At 37.3% G+C, this 19,357-nt stretch overlaps 1 protein-coding gene across 2 annotated transcripts in view; it reads left to right on the top strand.

The window, feature by feature from the left end:
• The window catches only part of fam184ab (family with sequence similarity 184 member Ab), a 235,020-nt gene that overhangs the window by 171,523 nt on the left and 44,140 nt on the right, over positions 1–19,357 (top strand). For both annotated transcript variants that reach the window (XM_007255380.4, XM_007255382.4), the window contains exons 12-13: positions 4,348–4,501; positions 7,143–7,270. In XM_007255380.4, coding sequence (XP_007255442.3) covers positions 4,348–4,501; positions 7,143–7,270 — 282 coding nt within the window. The remainder of the gene's footprint in view (positions 1–4,347; positions 4,502–7,142; positions 7,271–19,357) is intronic.

Raw genomic sequence — 19,357 nt, 5'->3', positions numbered from 1 at the left:
ACAAAGCTGAACTGCTTACCTGCTTTTGCACCAGGAGTGTCATAAAGTTATCCAAAAGCAGTGTGTAAGACTGGTGGAGGAGAACATGCCAATGTGCATGAAAACTGTGATTAAAAACCAGGGTTACTTCACCAAATATTGATTTCTGAACTTTATGAATATGAACATGTTTTCTTTGCATTATTTGAGGTCTGAAAGCTCTGAATATTGTTTTTGATTATTTCATTCATTTCTTATTTTTTGCAAATAAATGCTCTAAATAACAATATTTTTATTTGGAATTTGGGAGAAATGTTGTCTGTAGTTTATAGAATAAAACAAAAAAGGAGTTCATTTTACTCAAACATAAACCTATAAATAGCAAAATCAGAGACACTGATTCAAGAACTGAAGTGGTCTCTTAATTTCCTTTCCAGAGCTGTATATCATGAGAAATGAGAACGGTGTGAAATCCCCTTTCTTAAATTAGAGGTGGGTGATATGGCACGATATTTCAGGGTTTAAAATCGTTTATGATATTCAAAAATGTTGATGATATTATTGCGTATGATTCGATATGGCACAGCCCTAGTAGTAGTAGTAGTTTGTAACAACTCTGGCACCAGTAGATCATCTGTACGGGGTGTTCTTTTTATGGACTGTAATAAATTCTGCCATTCCAATATCTGTGCGGTTGAGTCATCGCCTTGAGATCGATGCATCATGTTGCATCATTCCTTTTTTTTTTCCTCCCCTGCTTCTCTAGCTTCCTTATCAAAACAAGCATTGCGGATTTTCACTACAACAGCTGAAGGAGGTTGAGTAAAAAAAAACAAAAAAAAAAAACACTGAATCCCTTGAGGGTTTATTTTTTTTCTCCTTGTTTTTACTGTCGTTTAAAAAGTTCTTTCAGCAGCTTTGATTTATCCGGAAAGGCTGTGCGGGCCTCCCACTGGCCGCCGTGGTGCACTGGCTTATTTTCTCTGCCCACCTTGGCCAGGGAACCAGCTGAAAGCATATGGCCCCAGTGGGTCTGCCCGGACGTAAGAGAGAGAGAGAGGGATAAGGGAGAGAGCTGCTGGCTGATATGGAGACAAAAAATCAGAAGACGCTCAGTCTGTCCTCTCAGTGCAGGTCCGTGCTTTCCGGTCTTGCAGTGAGTTTGCTGTGGCAGAGACGGGAGGCCGATGGAGGTCATAAAAAATGCATCAAGGCTTTCGGCGTGCGAGGGAAGAAAACAGATTAATTTTGCACGTTTTTTATGAGTGAACAAGGCACACGAAGAAGTGTGCCCCTGAGCCCACCAAATCTAGCTTTTACGACACTCAGGGGACAGATTTGTCTCACCTTGCCGTAGGGCAATCCGGCCTGCGATTTAATAGCGCTCGGTTTGCATGCAGTGCACATTGCAGCAGCGCGTTGTCTCCTGTGTCGTTTACAATCTTTTCATTGGAGGTAATCAATGCTGTTTTAGGGGTTCTTGCATATCGACCCTCATCCCGTTCAGCATTCAGAAAACAAATCCTGCAAAGCGTCATGTTAGCAGTATTCAGAAGCTCTCTCGCTCTCTCATTTGCTGGAGTGTGTATTGATTGGTCTGGGTCTGGGCCTGTGCTTGGTGGGAGAGTATAAGTAGACTGAGAATCGGTCAGCGCTGTATGTGAAAGGCACGCTAATGAATGAGGATATATAAAACAACTCTAGAGCAGAGGTGGCCACACCACAGGGATTTGTTGGAAATGTTATCCATTCTCCTCATTTTCACACAGCCGTGTAGCTGTAGCTGATGCGCTGACACTCTAGTAGCACTTACGGAGGTGCTAATGGCTTCCTGTCTTATGGGATGCCGGCTCCTATGTTTACACTGAGTGTGGTAAAAAAGTGAGGGTGTTTTGGATGTGTGTCTGTTCAGGAGAGGAGCTCCAGGGACCTCGTGAGTCAGTCCAACAGCAATCTCACGAGTGGTTTTCTTACACTAAGATAAGGCCAATGCTGTTTTTTTTTGTGTTATGTGTGTTATGTGAGTTATGTGTGTGTCTGATAGAGTGTGAGAGAGAAACAGAGAAAGAGAATGAGAGGGAAAATGTGTATATAAATATATATTTCTGTGGATGTGTGTCCTTGGTCCATTAGAAAGGCAAGTGAGTCTCCTGGTAGTTGTACGAAAGACTGACATAGCCTGACCTTTTCAGCTCTACACAACTTTCTGCCGAGCAGAGGGCATTCGGTTCTCCCTGCAGCATTCAGTTACGAACACATGCTCCAGCCGAACACTCGTACTCAGCTCTATTTGACTCAGTGATCAGCAAAACTGAAAAAAAAAATGAAAATGAAATCTCAAAAGTAATAGTTGTTTTCTAAGCTTACTCAATTTTGCAGTTTTGTCAGGATCTACTACCATATTGTTGCACTTGTTGTAGCATTTTTACAGTTACAGACCAAATAGTGCTGGTGTGAAAACACCCTTAGATCATAAACCACTTGTTACAGCATTGGCTTCTTCACAGGTATCATTATAAAAACCCAACAAATGTCATTTTCAAAAACTTTAAAAAGAAACATCAGAAAAAGGCACAAGTTTTCAAAGCATCATCTGCCAAAGCCTGAAACATGTCGCCAAGCACATCTGGAAATCTAGGATGGACTACTTTGAGAAGCACAAGCTGTACCTAGGTTTCAGAAAGGAAGTTCTTAAAGCTCAGAAAATACTTTATGAAAGGGGGAATGAGTAAATACTCCAAACTATGGCTGAAAGGTTCTGTACAAGGCAAGCATGTGCAAGCTTTGATACTTGCAGGAGGTAATACCAAATATGCAGAAACCATTAAGGGTACTAAAACAAAACATTTGCAGTTGTTATAATGAAATAATGAAACTGAAAAGATTTCAGAAGGAGATAAAAGCAGATCCAACCATCTGTATTAGCTGAATGTAAGGCTTTGTCCTGTAGCAGCTGTAATTTTTGCTGTTCTCAGCTCCACCACTGTATAGAGCAGAGGATTTGCACAGAAGTATTCCTTGACCTTGATATTCAGGGTTTGGCCAAATGTTTCACCTTGATCGGATTTGGTTAAAATTCATTTCAGTGCACCTTTAGTGTCAAAGATGAATGAGATACAGTAAATGGGGTTTGAAGGTATAGTGAGCCCACTCTCCACCTACAGAGTGCAGCTGTGTTTGGTAGGTGTATTGAGTATTGGTGCAACGTAAAAGCACCTGATGAAAAATTGGAAACACTTTCTTTTTGTCTACATTGTTTTAGAAAAGAACAGCAAAAAATAAATAAACAAATAGATAAGAATAAAATGTGTATATAAAAAAAATATTTGAAAAACAAAATACAAAAAATAAAGAAATATTATGTCAAGTAGACCTATAAATTGTAGCTGAAATAAAATGGAATTTAAAATATAATTGGTCAGTAATAAAATGTATAAATGTAGAAAATAAAACACTACATGACATTAGGATATAATAGCTTTTACTACAAAGCAAAATTGACAGTGTTACATTATCTCTTTAAGAGTCGAATTACCTCTTTAAGAGTTAATTTAACACCGTGTGGAGTCATATATTAACTCTATGTAACTCTCATCAGTGTTAACACATTTTACCCCACACTGTGTGAACCACTTTCAACACACCCCTCTGTTTCAACATGAAGCACTTTTTAAACGAAACCTTTTAGGTTTAAAATAAGTAGAAGCAAGCTTTCTCCCATCATTTACACTCATTTCCCTGCATGCAGACCTTCTCCCCTGTGCCTAATCACTGTGCATTAAACTCTGTTTATCTCCACTATCTGTTAATCAGTCTGTTTGTATAATGTTTTGCATGGCTGTCTTTGTATTACGACAGCTGGATTTGCCCACTTTCCATTTCCAGCAGTGTCCCGCCAATTGGCTGATGCTCCGATGTTTACTGAAGCATTCAGAGGCCTAATTTGCTCCCTCTCATATCCCTCTTCCTGTTAACAGCACTAGGGATTACTGCATCCAAAGACTTGTTCTGGGGGGCAGGCAGCAGGTTCCCCACGTCCAAGTCTTCTCACCATTTCAGTCAGTAATACCGAGTGACATAATACATACTTTGCTCGCTTTTGCTGGTTTTAGAGGGCATCTGTCCAAGACCCTCAACAAGCTGCTGATATGCCTAAGTGCTCATTGATCGTAATATAATTCCCCTCATCAGCTACATCTTGATAAAATGGCCCAGTATCTGCATGCTCCATTTTAATGCTGCTGCTGGACCCTGTCCATTAGAGCCCAGCTGTGTGTTCTGTCGTTCTGAAAGATGATTTGGAGAAGATTTGCTCTGTTTTCAAGAGGCTGACAAGTGTTTCTCATTTGTGTGTGTGTGTGTATGTAGGAGTTGGAGGAGCGTTTGCGGCAGCAGCATCATATGGAGCTTCAGTCGATGAGGGAAGCACACAGGCAGAATATTGAGACACTGAAGCAGCAGTCCGAGCAGGAGCTGCAGACCCTGCGCTTCGAGCTGGAGGATGAAGGAAAAGCCATGCTGGGTAAGATCCTCATAGTGACCCTTTTTTTTATATTTTCATCACCTTCACCAATTGAGCACTTCAGATTTACTGTCTGGGTCAAACCAGAGTCAACCAAGAACTTGATGAATGTCCACATGCTTGACTGCATAAATACCACCCATAATTCACTAGTAGAATTTGAAACACAGGTGTAGTTGACAGCATCATGGTAATGTAATGCTTTGATGGTTGTGATAAACTTTGCTCTTGTAAAAAAAAAAAAAACTTAACATTAAAACATGATGTCTTTCATTGTATGAATACTTAATTGCTGCTGTTGGGCTTAAAACTGTTTAGTGGTAAGTGATAAAGATCCAGTGTCCATTTAGAATCAGAATTCAATTTGATTAGGAAGGAGTCCAAAGTGCTCACAGAATATAACATACTTTACTGTATGTATGTTTATTTGCATCTGTTCAAATAATATGTGGTGCTTTTTTTTTCAGGTATTGCTGAGATAAATGGATTCGTGTAATTTGCTTTGGTGCCTAAAACTTTTGCACAAAACTGTAGATTATAAAACAAAATAGATTTAAAACAGAAATCTCTAACTAAAAATACAAAGATATCTTCATTCAAGTGCCTCATTGCATTATGCATTTTCGGTATATTCCCAGAAAATTTCAATGCCAGTTTCAACTGTAAATAAAAAAATGATCAATATATGCCTCCTATATGCAAAACACAATACATTTTCTAAATGGAAACATATGGAACCACCCACATTAGGTCAATGGTTGAAATCTCCATAAAACAATTCTTGGAAGATTAATGTATGATGTCAGTGTGTTTGATGGTGATCCTGACAAAACATGATTATTGTCGCTGTCCAATGAAAAACAATCTTCATTTTTGTTGATTTTTAGTTTACTAAATAATTTGAACACACCAAATGACCCTTACACTGAGTCAACATTTCTTAATGAATTGGCCAATAGAAATTCTCCAAAATTACTTTTTAAAAACTACTACTTACTACTTAAGGGTTAAGACTGTTTCATCTCTCTCCTGTGAAGTTGCCATTTTGGAGATACTTGTTTTTCACTGGACAGTGACGATATGTTTTTTTGTGTTCCACTGCAACTGTCATTTTGTGTTATCTTAAATTATTTATTTTTATGTATTTATTTATATTTTTTGTCTCATTATTATTGTGCTATGTTTTTGAATGTTATATTTGGCTAAAAAGGCAACTATAAGAAGAATATTCAAAAAAAGGAAAAAAGATGTATATTAAAGTGTTGAAAGAAATATTGAAAACAATATTATGTTAAGTAGACAAATAAAATGTAGCTAAATGTAGCAAAATGAAATTTAAAATATAACTGGTCTGTAATAAAATATATAAACTAGAAATAAAACACTACATAAAATGTGAATAATATAGCTTTTACTACAAACCTATTTTCAGCTCTTCTCACCTTTCCTGAAGGCCTGTTGCACTAGTTTGGAGCGTAGTGGCTGAAAGTAACATCACACAAGGTTTTTTGAGAAGAACCAGAGAATCTAAAGATCTTCTTGGTTCATGAGTAAAATCTTTTTAGATGTAGTCTGATGAAAGGACATGGTGTGCAAGGGCCAAAGGACCTTACAGAATATTTTTTTTTATTAAAATGGAAACTAACAGGGTAACCAGTGTAAAGAAATAGATGCAATGTGTGATCTCCTTTTAGCTCTACTTTTTGAGATTTCCCAAGATGTTATACTACCAAAGCCATTGAAAAAATGAATAAATTCATCTTCAAGAATCTATCACAGTACAAGACAAATATCAGTGACATTTTCCTGTGCCTGAAAAGAGTAGATCTGCTTACCCCTTTTTACCTTTACTTGTTTAACCTAACATCCCACTTGACATTTGTACAATTCAAGTCCCTGAGTGTATTAACTGCATTAAATAGTATACAGAATTTGATGTGTACAAAAGTAGTTTTCTTTTCTTTTTTTTTAATTTAAATTATTACTATTTTTATTAAACTGCTTTAGTCCAACAGCTTTGATAAAGGGCCATTGTACCCTGTTTTAATCAGTACAGTATATCCATAATGCACTTTCACAAACTTATATAGGAGATAGCATAGCCAGAACTATAATATTATGCATTATGAGCAGCCCATGTATCATTAGTTTTATGTCAGTAGTGGCCCAGTGGTTGTCCTTTTTAATGATCTTTTGGATAAAAAAAAAACACAAAGTAATGAGAGTGAGAAAAAGTTATATCAGCCGAAAATAAAGCGAGAGAGTAAAAACTGTAAATATTATAGAATATGCCAGCTGAAAGTGTAGCCTGGTGGAACACTATATTCATGGCACCATGTTCTGAAACTGATTAGATTAGCATGCACCCTGCACACCAGAATGAGATTATAGCTCGCATTTTCTTGGAAATACAGCTTCTAAGTATGAGAAACTGTATAGTGTGGGCTTAATGGGAGTGAGGTAGAAAATTGCTGATGTCGGAGGAAAGCAATTACTTCCTTTGCCTGATTTTTGTGCTTAGAAATAGTCCATGATTGATTATTTTTAATACAACATAGAATTCCACATCTTAAAATATAACTCTCTCTCTCTCTCTCTCTCTCTCTCTCTCTCGCTCTCTCTTTCTTCTCTCCCTCTGCAGCCTCTTTGCGTTCAGAGCTGAATCACCTCCATGCCTCAGCTATAGAGCACATGCGGCAGAACCATCAACAGGAAACTGCGGCTGCAAAGCAGGAGCTGGAGAACGCACTGGAGCAGAGCCGGTTACAGGTAATCCCATTAGTGGCGTGCAGTTAATATAGTGGGTACGCCTTCTGCAACACCCCACCCCCACCGAACCACACATAGATAAATATTACAATAACTACATATTCTCTGTCTGGACATAATACACTTTAATAGCCCACAAACACAGCTACAAACGACAAATATACAATAGACCACAACAACGTTTTCAATGCTTAATTTTCGTACAAGTACAGCTGTTTAACAAGGATCACTCATTTGTACGCCTACAGTACACCAGAGCAGCCAAAATGTCTACAGAATGCCAGGGCAGCCAAAACATTAAGTGCACACAAAAACTCACCAGTCAGGTGGCTTATTATTTTGAATTAGTTTCACATTGAGGGACAGCCTTGATATGATGTGACACAATATCTGTCTGATTTGCAGTCGTAATTCCATGATACTTATCGAACTATTGAAATAATCAAGCATGCGCTTCGTTTTACGACTAAACAACGCGTAGCCCCTTCAGCTCAGAACACTGAGAAGGGGTCAGACAGCCATGGCCCTGCCCCCGTAGTGAAAATCATGAATGTGACTGAAGCAGCACGCAGACACAAGGGGGCAGAGCCATTTTAAAAAGCAGTTTGATTGATTAGAACCACTGTTAGTCAGATATGCGTCCTGTAGCAACTGAAAAACGCAGACAAATTCTTTGAATTAGTGGCTGTTTTTTATTTTAGTTAATTATAAAATATAGTCCTATAGTTTACAATAACTATAATGAATATTTTCTTATAAAATTTAATGTAATGACTTACATGCACCTATTGTCACCCCTCACTGCACACCACTGATATACACTGATATATATATATATATATATATATATATATATATATATATATATTCACACATGCAATTGGGGGAAAAAGTTTGTATCACACACTTTTGAGCCACTTGTTCTACATTCCAGGAGAATTTATTTGATTTACGGGCATCAGGGAGCCGTTATTGATGTGCGTTAGATTCCCGCAATCCCGGGAGACTTGGGAAGTCTGTCTTTACTCTGCTCTCTTCTATATTCACCGCGCTGTTCACCAGAGCTTCCTGTCCACTGTCTTCATACAGTCTTACTTCCATATAGTAGTACTCTTCCAGTTCTAACATACTACACCTCTCATCGGTATTACCACAGATGACCACAGTATATGGAGGCTATGGAAAGTGTTTCTTTGAGTGATGCCATACAGAAACCATTTTTGATATAAGAGAGTGAGTGTGAATATCATAAATAACAATTTATGTATCATACATTTATATATTATACGTAAATGCAGATTTAAAAGAGTGATTTAATAGAAAAAGGAGCAGACAATCTACCCACAAAAATAAATATTCATGCAAAAAACTGGGGAAATATAAAATAACTAACAACGCAACGGCATTGCTAATAATAAAAGTCAATAACATCAGTAGTAATCAATGTTTTTTTGGTGCATAAAAACCAAAGCCCTGTTTCCTTACTGCACTTTTTAATAACTTTTGGGACTTTAAGCTTCTTTGTTAACCTCCAAACTTGTTTTACTCTGGCATCACTTAAAGAATCTTTGTAGCCACTTTGTTTTTAAGAGTGCAGAACAGAATGTTTTATTATTAATAAACAGCCGAGGGAAATCAGTCTGGTTTCAGATCAGTAGATGTCAGATGAGTAACAGAGGCTTCCTGTGTAGAGGAGATAATGAACTAGCACTGGTAACCAGTATTGATTTGCCATTAGTTTGTTTCTAAACCCATTTAACTTCAGCTAGAGCAGTTACAGCTGTGGCAGCTCTTCCTTCTGCTTCCCATTAATTAAGCCCTGGTGTTTTAGAGTAGCAAAGTACAGTATAGCCTAGCATACACACTGATTTTTGCGTATATTTAAAAAGTCACAATTTATAGCCCTGTTTAAACACAGCGTCGCTGTTTGGCCTGTGTAATTTATTGTGTTAAATCTCTTTGAGACGAAGCATAGTGAATTCTCAGATTGTGATTACATCATCGATAATCAGGAAGACAAACAGATGGACAGACGGCTAGATCAACCCTGATTTAGGAGCTTATTTATGAGATTAACCCTCATTTATAGTTCTGCCAAGCATTGTTACACAAGCCAGAGATTGAAAATGTAATGCATTAAGGGCAAGAAGTTCTAGACTGACTTCTTAAAAGTATTGGGACACCGGATTATTCATTGTTTCTTCTGAAATCAATAGTTTAAAAAGTTTTTTGGAGTAACAGATCAGGGAAGTCTATCCAGGAAAACTTTTGGATCATTGCTGTGCAGATTTGATTGCATTCAGCAACAAGAAGAGTAGTGAGGTCAGGATGTTGGATGGTCACATCCCTTACTCATTTCAAACTCCTCAACTCATCCCAAAAGTACTGGATGAAGTTCCATCGTTCCTCTGCTCCACAGCTCAATGTTGGGGATTTTTCTAGCCTACATCTGGCATAATCTGCTCCAGAGAGTTCTGTTCTCTTTTTTATACAGACTAAACAAACTGTATGTAAACTTATACATTTGTGTCAGCAATGGGTGTGACTTAAAGTACCTGAATGCATTTGTTAGGATGAGAAAACTGAATAAATGAACTGACGAACAGTTACTGTATTTTTGGCCAATCACATGTTGATCAAGCAGTTGGTCTCTAGTTGTAGAGTCCAGAGTTGGTGACCATCTAAGATCTCTCCTGATGTCTTAATGGGACCTCCCATTAATTATGTTCTCTTTCGTGAACAACACTGTTAAGGCAGTCTAGTTATTAGCTAGTAGCTAGTTGTTGGAAACGAGCGAAGTGGTGGCTAATTTATTAGCTTTACCCTTTTCAAGAGGACTTTCAGTGACAAGCAGGGAATAGTACAGAATGGAAAGGTCTACACCAGCACTGGAATTGATTGAAAAATTAAAATCTGTGGAAAGGCATTTAAAAAAAAAAAAAGACCAGCTCTACACATGGATGACTGCTGCATTGAGAAAAATAGTCTGTATTGTCGGAATTGTCAGCTTTTTACAACTGATAAATCATCCACATGACCCAGTGATGGATTTGTTAGCCTTATCAATTTAAAATAAAATCTGCCACACGTCACCAGAATTCAAGAGCACACTTGCAAGCTATGGTGAGCTTAAAAACTTTTGGAGACAGCCGCATAGACCTGCAGCTTAATGAACAGCACGTATGATGCCGTTATATATATCACTTCACAAAAAAAGCTTGAAGGATGGATTTCATTTTTAAGTAGTTCTTTAGATGTCAGCTGGTTTCTTAAAATGTGTAGCTTTTATTGATTTAAACACGATGTGAAGGTGTTTACATTGGTCCTTCAAGGTAGTGTATTATTGGCTCATTTGTTTGGATTAATTTAAATTTTTAACTCTCCTATTATGTTCATTGGTCAGAACCAGAAGTGGTGTTCCTGGGTCATTTTGACCCGTCGCATGTTTAATAATCCAAAAGATATCTGAAAAAATCCTAACAAGCAGTGTAAATATTTCATTACTAACTCCATTGCTAATTATTATCAATATGATTAATATTTGGTGCAATGTAGTTCCTCACCTCAGGTAGTGGTTCAATTAGGATAATTCACTCGTTTTCCATTAAAAAAAAAATACATGTTAAACCTTTTTTAATGTTTACCTACTTTATTACTTTTGAAAAACCAACATATAAAACAATACTTTTACATAACATAAAAACATAACATTGCTATTTTGTTTTTGAAGGGGGTGGTTGCAAATATGTGAGATGAACCATTTTCATATTTTATGTTGATTACACTAATTAAGGCAAGCAGAAGAAGTTCCATACTGAAAAAATACTTTTAACTAATTTTTCTAGATCTTCAAACTTCAAGATGGGTCAATTTGACCTGTAACATGTCACTTAATAGGAGGGTTAAGTGACAGGATTTGTTATATCTTGTAATTAAATAATGTTAATGGAACTATGGGAAGAGCTGTCATCGGTGTTGATATCACGAGTGTTGTGTAATTTGTGTTGAGAATATGATGATCCTATCATGATTCTGTGGCAATTCATTTTTTGAAATGGGCACCATTGATGTATGATAACGCTATGCCTGTGCGTTTTGTTATTTATTATTATTATTATTATTATTATTATTATTATTATTATTATTATTATCTGAAGGCTTAGATCAAAAGGTTTGCCACTTGATTAATATACATACAAGCAGATACAGTAGGTATTATTTTACAATTATATTATTTTATTTCATACTGTCCTTGTCAAACCACTGCAGATAAAGCATCTACATTTTACATTTTATGTATCCAGGTGCCTCTTCCAGTACACCATTCGAGCATTCCAGCTTTCTACCTCTCCTCTGGACAGCCTTGTACACTTTGTACTACTTAAAACTGGTGCTACAGAACCGGCTCTGTGCATCACTGCTGCACGCTCACTGCATTCTGTTTGTTAACATCATAAAAAATGCACACAAGTTCCCAGCGTACAAATTTTGCAAAAAAAAAAAAAAAAAAAACACATTTACATTTCTGTGCCGTTGCATTACTCTATGCTTACACATCGTATTTTTTTTCTGCTCATTAAATAACACACCAGCTTGGGGCTTAATATCTGGGGTAGTAACTCAGAAAAGCTCACAGAATGTTCAGCCAATAGATGTGCTGCTTTTTCACGGGAAGTGAAGCCCAGTAATCATGGTCTGCTGTCAGCTGGCGGCAGAAGAAGAGCAAACTTGCTCTGTTCCTCACCCAGTCCCTCAGCTAGACTGCTGCGGCAAAACATTAGACGTATTTATCAGGATAGTTGGCCTGACAATTGAAGCATGAGTACAGCTGGGACTTAGGAGGCAGCGAGAACACACACACATGTATGCACACACACACACACAAACAGAAAAACTCTCAGAGCTGAGCTATAAAAGCGTATCCATTTGTCTGAATTATTCGGAAGCACATTACTGCCTATAATCAGAGGCAGCGGGCCTGTTGTTTCATCTTGTGGAAGCAGATATACATCATACTGCCCTTCTTCATGCTTATGCACTGTCAGACTTGTATGTGACAATATTAATGCACACAGTCTGTTGTGTGTTAATTTTTTATCACAGCGTTGGCCTTAGCGGTACTGCTATTGCATACTGTGCAGATGAGCGTCCTTATTACCAAGGGTTTTATTATATAATGTAACAAACTTCACATGCATTGCTGTAGATGTTTAAATATATAAAAATGCAAAATATTTTGTCTAAAAGATTTGGGCCCCACCCTGCGCAAGGCCCGTCGCAATGCTCATTGCTACCTTACACCCCGTCAAGAGTCTATTTCCACGCCTTGCGCCCGTGCCATTACTAACTGAAAACAACCAAGACAACAGTCAGTCGTCAGAATCCGTACCTATAGGTGTGCTGCAGAGCGCAACCCCAACTTTTAACTCAACAATAAACAGTATAAAGAATAAAATAGCATTGCACTTCCCTTAAGTGAGCTGCTGCACCTTCACAGCGTGAACAAACAGGTCAGTATCCTCTGCTGGGACGCACAAAGTGCAGCACTGTTAAGATTTTAGAAAATCAGTCACTTCAAGTGAAATAAAAAAAGTCACTTAAAGTGAAATGACTACTGGCACACTGATTTATGGTTTATTTCACATTATGCCCCAAAACACAGCCATAATCAATTAAGAGAATTAGTACCGGCCTTTTGCACATTTTAAGCTGCGCAAGGTGTATTTTTTGCACCCTCACGATACATAGACACATAACACACCCTAATTCAAGCTGTGCAATGCGCAATTGAATGGTGTGCTATAGGACAGTGGTGTGCAATTAAGGCAAAGATGCATTGATCTAAAGGAGAAAGTTCAGCTGCATTGATTTTGAATTATTAGCTATCACTGGATGGATTGATTTTGATTTGCTTGGGCAGGAATCCAGTCTTCTAGAGCCATAGATCCCCAGCACAAATCTAAGCTATTTGTGAGTGTGAATTCAAGAGAGGATGATAGGTTTAAAAGCATTAGCATTTACCTCCAAGCGTGTTTTATCTGAATGATGAAGTAGTTTTTACAGGAGGTTGAAAAGACGACATCTGAGATCTGTCAGAAGAATAATGAATCTAATAGAGTAGTGAGGGCAGACATTTACAGCCATGTGAACAAACACATTACAGTAGTTTGTAAATCTGTAGCTAAATATTATACACATTACTGTAGTTTGCAAATCTGTAGCTAAATATTAAGAGTATAAGGTATCAGCCCTAAACAGATCTAAGACATGAATAGACAATAAATGAATGTCTAGATTTAGGTGTAATATGTGCAGCTCCAGTACAGGTCAGCAGGAGATCTAGAAGTAAATACAGTATATTGAGCTGACACATCCTAGTGCCTGGCTCCTTTCTTCCTTTATCCTCCACTGCTATCTCTCCCACATACATCACCTTAATTAATTCTGATGCTCCCGGGGCCTCGCTCTGCAGAGAGCACATCCAGATGTTCTCTTACTGCCATACTTCCTTCACTACAGGAAGACAGCGTGTTCAGTGTGTTCAGTGGAGTTCTCCAGAGCAGTGAAGTTTAATTGAACCTGTGATTTTAGATTGCCCTGTGTGAAAATTCTTGTTTATTCTCAGTATCATCAATAGCATAACCAGCAGAAACACTAATGGGTAATGTTTCTGGTTAATATCAGTAAATACAACAAAAATAAGGATTTTTAATAGTTAAAATGACTCTACTGACCTATTCTTGCTCTATGATACTACTCAAAATTGAAATATATATATATATTTCTATATATATATATATATATATATATATTATATTCACTATATTTCCAAAGGTTTGCAGACAGTTAGCTTTTAATGAATGCGTTCAGTGACCTTAATTTGCACACACTGCTGACTTTAAAGAGCCACATCTTATCTAGACCGTGTAGAGAAGTACTGCCAGTAGAATGCCAGGTGTAAATCAATCAATCTTTATTTAAACACAGAGTACAGGGATTGTTGTAGAACAAAAATGACCCAGCATTTTAATAATATATATATGATGTTATTAAATAAGAAGTAAGCAAATAAGCTAAAAAAAATACAAGTTTAAAAGTAGAAACCATAAAATCATAGATAAGAAAACCAAAGGTAATAAAAATTATAAATCAAAAGGCAACAACAGATGAATTAATACCTTCCCTTACTTACCACATAAAGAAGTAAAACATAAATAAGCTAAAAACTAAAAACAATATAAGAAAAAATAAACAATAAAGGAAATGTAAAAAGACAGCTGAAACATACCAAGATTCAAAAGGTTAACTCAAAATTAAATAAGACCAAAAACAACAAAAAAGCATACCAAAATCATAAAAAAAAGAAATCTGTTAGAATATTGTCGCTCTGTTTGGAAGTGGTTAGAGACTAGGGGCTGTGCGTGTTGCGTGCACTCAACGTGCATACACCCCCTCTCATTAAACACACACACACGGATGCAAATCCAGCTTTTACATCAACAATAAACATAATAAAGAGTAAAATAGCATTGCTGTTCCCTTAAATGAGCTGCTGGTGTATCTCTTCACAGCGTGAACACGAAGATCAGCACCTTCTGCTGAGATGCACAAAGTGCAGCGCTCCTAAGATACTAACACGCCAAAGTCAGAGTTCACCTGCCTCGTAAAAGGAGTGACAAGTGACACACTGATTGGTTTATTTCACATTTCGCCCAAAACACAGCCATAAATAATTAAGAGAATTGGTACATGCCTTTTGTGCTTTTCGAGCTGCACAAGTCATATTTTTTGTGTCCTTACGATACAAAAGACACACTGAGATGCCCTGATTCAAGCTGCATAATGCACAATTGACCTGTATGCTATAGATCGCTAAAATGGGGCCCAAGGAGTTTAAAGCGTGGGCTATAGGAGTATGAAGGGCCCCAGCATTGAGCTTTGGAACTGTGTTGTTTGGAATGATTGAGCTCCATTTTTGGATTTTTGAAATGAGACGGACAGTTCTATGAGGTGGGGTGGTGACCATCCATCATCCTGTCTTCACTGACACTTACTCAAAAAAGCTTCTTTATCTCCAGGTGTTTTCAATACATGTTCAATTAGCATATACTAAGTAATTGTTGTAGTACATTTTTTTTGTTTTATAATTAAGGAATGCTGGGCTTTCCAGTGAAACTAAGTGACCAGTTAAAGACACTAAAGTGAAGCTAAAGAAGAGGCAAGCTGATTTTTAATCTATGCTGATCCAGCAGAAGCTGCATTCTTTACTCTATCGTCATTATGTCCAGCGACACTTTAATGTGTCACTGGTTTCTCTCTCATTAAAAGAGCCATTTGAAGCCGTTGATTTAGCCTCCTCCCACTGCTGTGGTGAGGCTGGTGTTTATCACAGAAGCTTGGTAAGCACTAAATGATGCTGTTTTCTCTTATCGCATTTTAAACAAATCTGTCTAAAGGCCTGAAGTTTCTGAAACATTCTTTAATGTGTGCCCAACTTCCAGATCATGTCTGCCAGCTCTGCAGGGATGTAGATTTGCTGCTCTCTTTCTGCAGTAGCTCATTCTGTTTCACTGTAAAGCAGCAAAGGCTGTCCTGATATTATCATTGGACTGATTGCAGATTAGGTAGAGCCGGTGTTAGATGAAGTAGATGTATGGCTCCCACTGATGGAGCAGCTTACTGTAAACTCGGAGAAGTCTGTGTATCTGTGGCTTGCCTTACCGTATTTTTTGCACAATAAGGTGCATTTAAAATCTTTTCATTTCCCCCAAAAATTTACAGTGTGCATTATGTATGACTTTAACCAGTCAGGTTGTAAGGAGCAGTAAAGCCACTCTGCTGAAGTACAGAGTTATACATGAGTTTCACTTTAATTCTCTAGTACTGAGGCTGGAGCAGTATTAGCATTAGCAGCTAACCGCTATTTCCCCATTTAGAGGTGAGTATTATCAGCCTGTAAACTGCTGCTAACCCCGGCTAGCACTGCTGGATCAGCATTAGCATTACCCACTAACCACGCTTTTGCGGAAGCTTACTGTAAATAAACAGAAGAGCTTTACTCACCCAAATAAACAGTTTTTTTCAGGAGAAAATACTTTAAAAGAAAATGTTTTACAGTTTTGTTCACTTAGCTTAGCTTTACCTAACTTAGTTAGCCCCCACCACCACCACCATCCAGCAGTGAGACCTGCTGAATTAGAAGGAAAACATGACGACACCCCCTGTTCCTTACTAGTGTCGCATAATGCACCTTATAATCCAGTGCGTCTTGTGTTTAAAAATATACCAGAAAATGGACCTTTATTGATAGTGCACCGTATAGTGCAAACAAAGTTTGGAGACATTAGTCTTCTGGAATGTGCAACCGCCTGGAAAAATAGGGGCAAAATAAGATCAATTTTGTACTGAAAAGGTACAGAGAGTATTTTTAAAGTTAATGGAAGCATTGCGAAGTTTGTTAACTCATATGAGTGCGAATCTCCTGTATATCAAATCTATTTATTTACTTAATTATTTATTTTTTCTTTAATATGCACACCTGTACACAACTGGCCATCACTACTATCATCATTGATATCAATATTTTTGGTATGTAATAGAAACTTATTAGATTCGATTTCTAACAGGTATCAAAGAAAAAATAAACTTTAAAGGATATCTATTGTGAAGAACCATTACCTTATTTTGGGCTTTGTAAGGAAGTTTAGGACTAGTAAAACCAATTTAAATCTTAAAATCATGTAATTGTAAATAGGTGGTGTAAAGAAGTGAGTGTAAAATAAGGTAAGAAATCTAGATTAGATTAGAGAAAGCATACTTGACAAGTACCAATGCTGTTGCAAAAACATATTTTTGGTAATGTGTGTGTGTCATATATCATGATAATTATGATTTGATACAAAAGCAGTACCCACAGTGCTTTAAAAAGTTAATTTCAGTGCTTAAAGGACATGGGCACAAGCTTAAACTGAGCACCTGTGATCTCTGATCCCTCAGACGGCACTGCATCAAGATCCGTCATTCAGCAATACTCCATAGAACCACATGGGCATGGGATTACCTTAGGAAACCTTTGTTAAGAACTATTAAACAAAGTTACATTCAAAAATGACTCAAAACCCATTTTCGCCATGTTAAAAAAAAAGCACTGAGGCATCTGTGATGGACTATCACACAATGTAAACTTGTATTGTGAGCAGATAAGTCAGGCATGTCTACAGAAGAAGAGGGTACAAAGTTTGATGCCTGGACTTCACAGGCAAGTTTGCACTACTTGTATTTCCAAGTTTGTTTGAAACTTTTCAACACTCCCAAGTAGTCCGTGTAGCTGCAGTGACGAAAAAGTCTTTATTTTTTCTGTGTTATTTGTTCATCCACGGGTCTTTGGTCTCCAAGAAGGAGAGAAAGAAAGGCATGAATAAGCGTTCTCAATCCCATTCAGCTTCTCTTTCAAGGTGCTGTGCTTTCGTTAGCTTTGAGTAGGGAAAATGAGTGACTGCAGCTGTTTCTGCTGACAAGGTACCAGATGGAACTGATTTCTTGGCTACGCCTTCTAGGCACACACAGTCTATCGTCAGCTTGCTGTTCAAAATGCTGGTGCTGAATTTGGGGTTTCAGCACCTGGGACAGCGTCCATCCACCCTGAAGTGACACGTTTTTTTCTTCCTTTTCTTTTTTTTTTTTTTGTGAAAGGTGCAGCAATATGTGTGCAAATCCCAACTTCTGGGACTATGCAAACCCCACACAGTGATGTTATGAATTATTTTATGGAAAATATGTGCAAAAAAGATGTTTCTATATGACTAATGCCTTCTATATGAATAATTGTCTCATGGTAATTTCTCATAGTGTTTTGGAGCACGCCACATCCTCATCAACGCACTCCACAGTGTGTAATGAGGCTTAAAAATGCTTAACCAATCCTGCATAAACTTCCTCTCATTAGATTTAATCATTACAGGTCTTTTTAGTGTAAAAATGAAACTCAAATGATTTCAGGAATTCATTAAGGAGTTTCAATGCAATTACATGATTTTATGTAACTCAATTACAGTATAGAGCTAAATGTCTTCATTCTCTAATTGTGGACCTTATGCTAGTATTACGGCAGAACAGCCACGTTAAATTGCTCATCTTCTATCTCTGAGATACACGTGTACCTTTTGAAGATTAATCAAAGAAAGCCTGCGCTGCCAAACAAGCTATTTATCTTTTTAACTCACTGCTTGTTCAGGCAGCCGGTAAAGGACCGCTGTCTCTGAGAGCAGAACAAAAGCTCTGCTGGTCTTTTACCTCAACCACCCGGGAGTTAACACAATTATTCCACTCAACATAGCAGAACACTTCTCTCTCTCTCTCTCTCTTTCTCTTTCTCTTTCTCTCTCAAGTTTCAAGATTCAGGATTCAAAGGATGTTTATTGGAATAAGTATAATGACAACAATATTGCCAAAGTATTACAACAATAAAAACAACAACTAAATTACAATACAACAAAAGCAATAGTAATTACAAAATAACTGACAGCAACAGTGAATAGAAATACCAGTAATTAAAAAGTCTAATTTCTTTTGTTTTTGCTTTTTTTTTTAAACATACATTTTTTATATTAACAAAAACATTTTCTGTGTGAACAAGTATCACATGAGCACCACTATGTTTGACATATCAGTATGATGTTCGTTTTCTAAAATTACATTACATTACATTACATTTGGCAGAAGCTTTTGTCCAAAGCAACTTACAATAGCGAAATACAAAAATAATAGAAGTTAAAGGTAAAAAGACATTTTTGACAGGGCCTAAAGGAGGTCAAAGGGAAAAAATGGGATAGAGGAGTGGAGGAAGGGGAGAAGAAAATAATGTTAGAAGTAGTTAGTGTGTTAGAGGTGTTAGGAGTGTAAGTGCTCTTTGAAGAGCTCTGTCTTTAGGAGTTTCTTAAAGTTAGCAAGGGAAGCTCCTGTCTCTTTCTTATTATTGAATCATTAACACTGACCTTAACTGAGGTAAGGGAGACCTGCAATTCTAGGTTCTTCTGGGACTTCCAAGAAGAGTTGTCCATGCCCTTATGGAGTAATTCTGGTAGGACA

Source organism: Astyanax mexicanus, chromosome 1, assembly GCF_023375975.1.
Source record: "Astyanax mexicanus isolate ESR-SI-001 chromosome 1, AstMex3_surface, whole genome shotgun sequence".
Taxonomy (NCBI): domain Eukaryota; kingdom Metazoa; phylum Chordata; class Actinopteri; order Characiformes; family Acestrorhamphidae; genus Astyanax; species Astyanax mexicanus.
The sequence above is the reverse complement of the archived record's forward strand: the minus strand, read 5'-3'. Positions and strand labels throughout refer to the sequence as shown.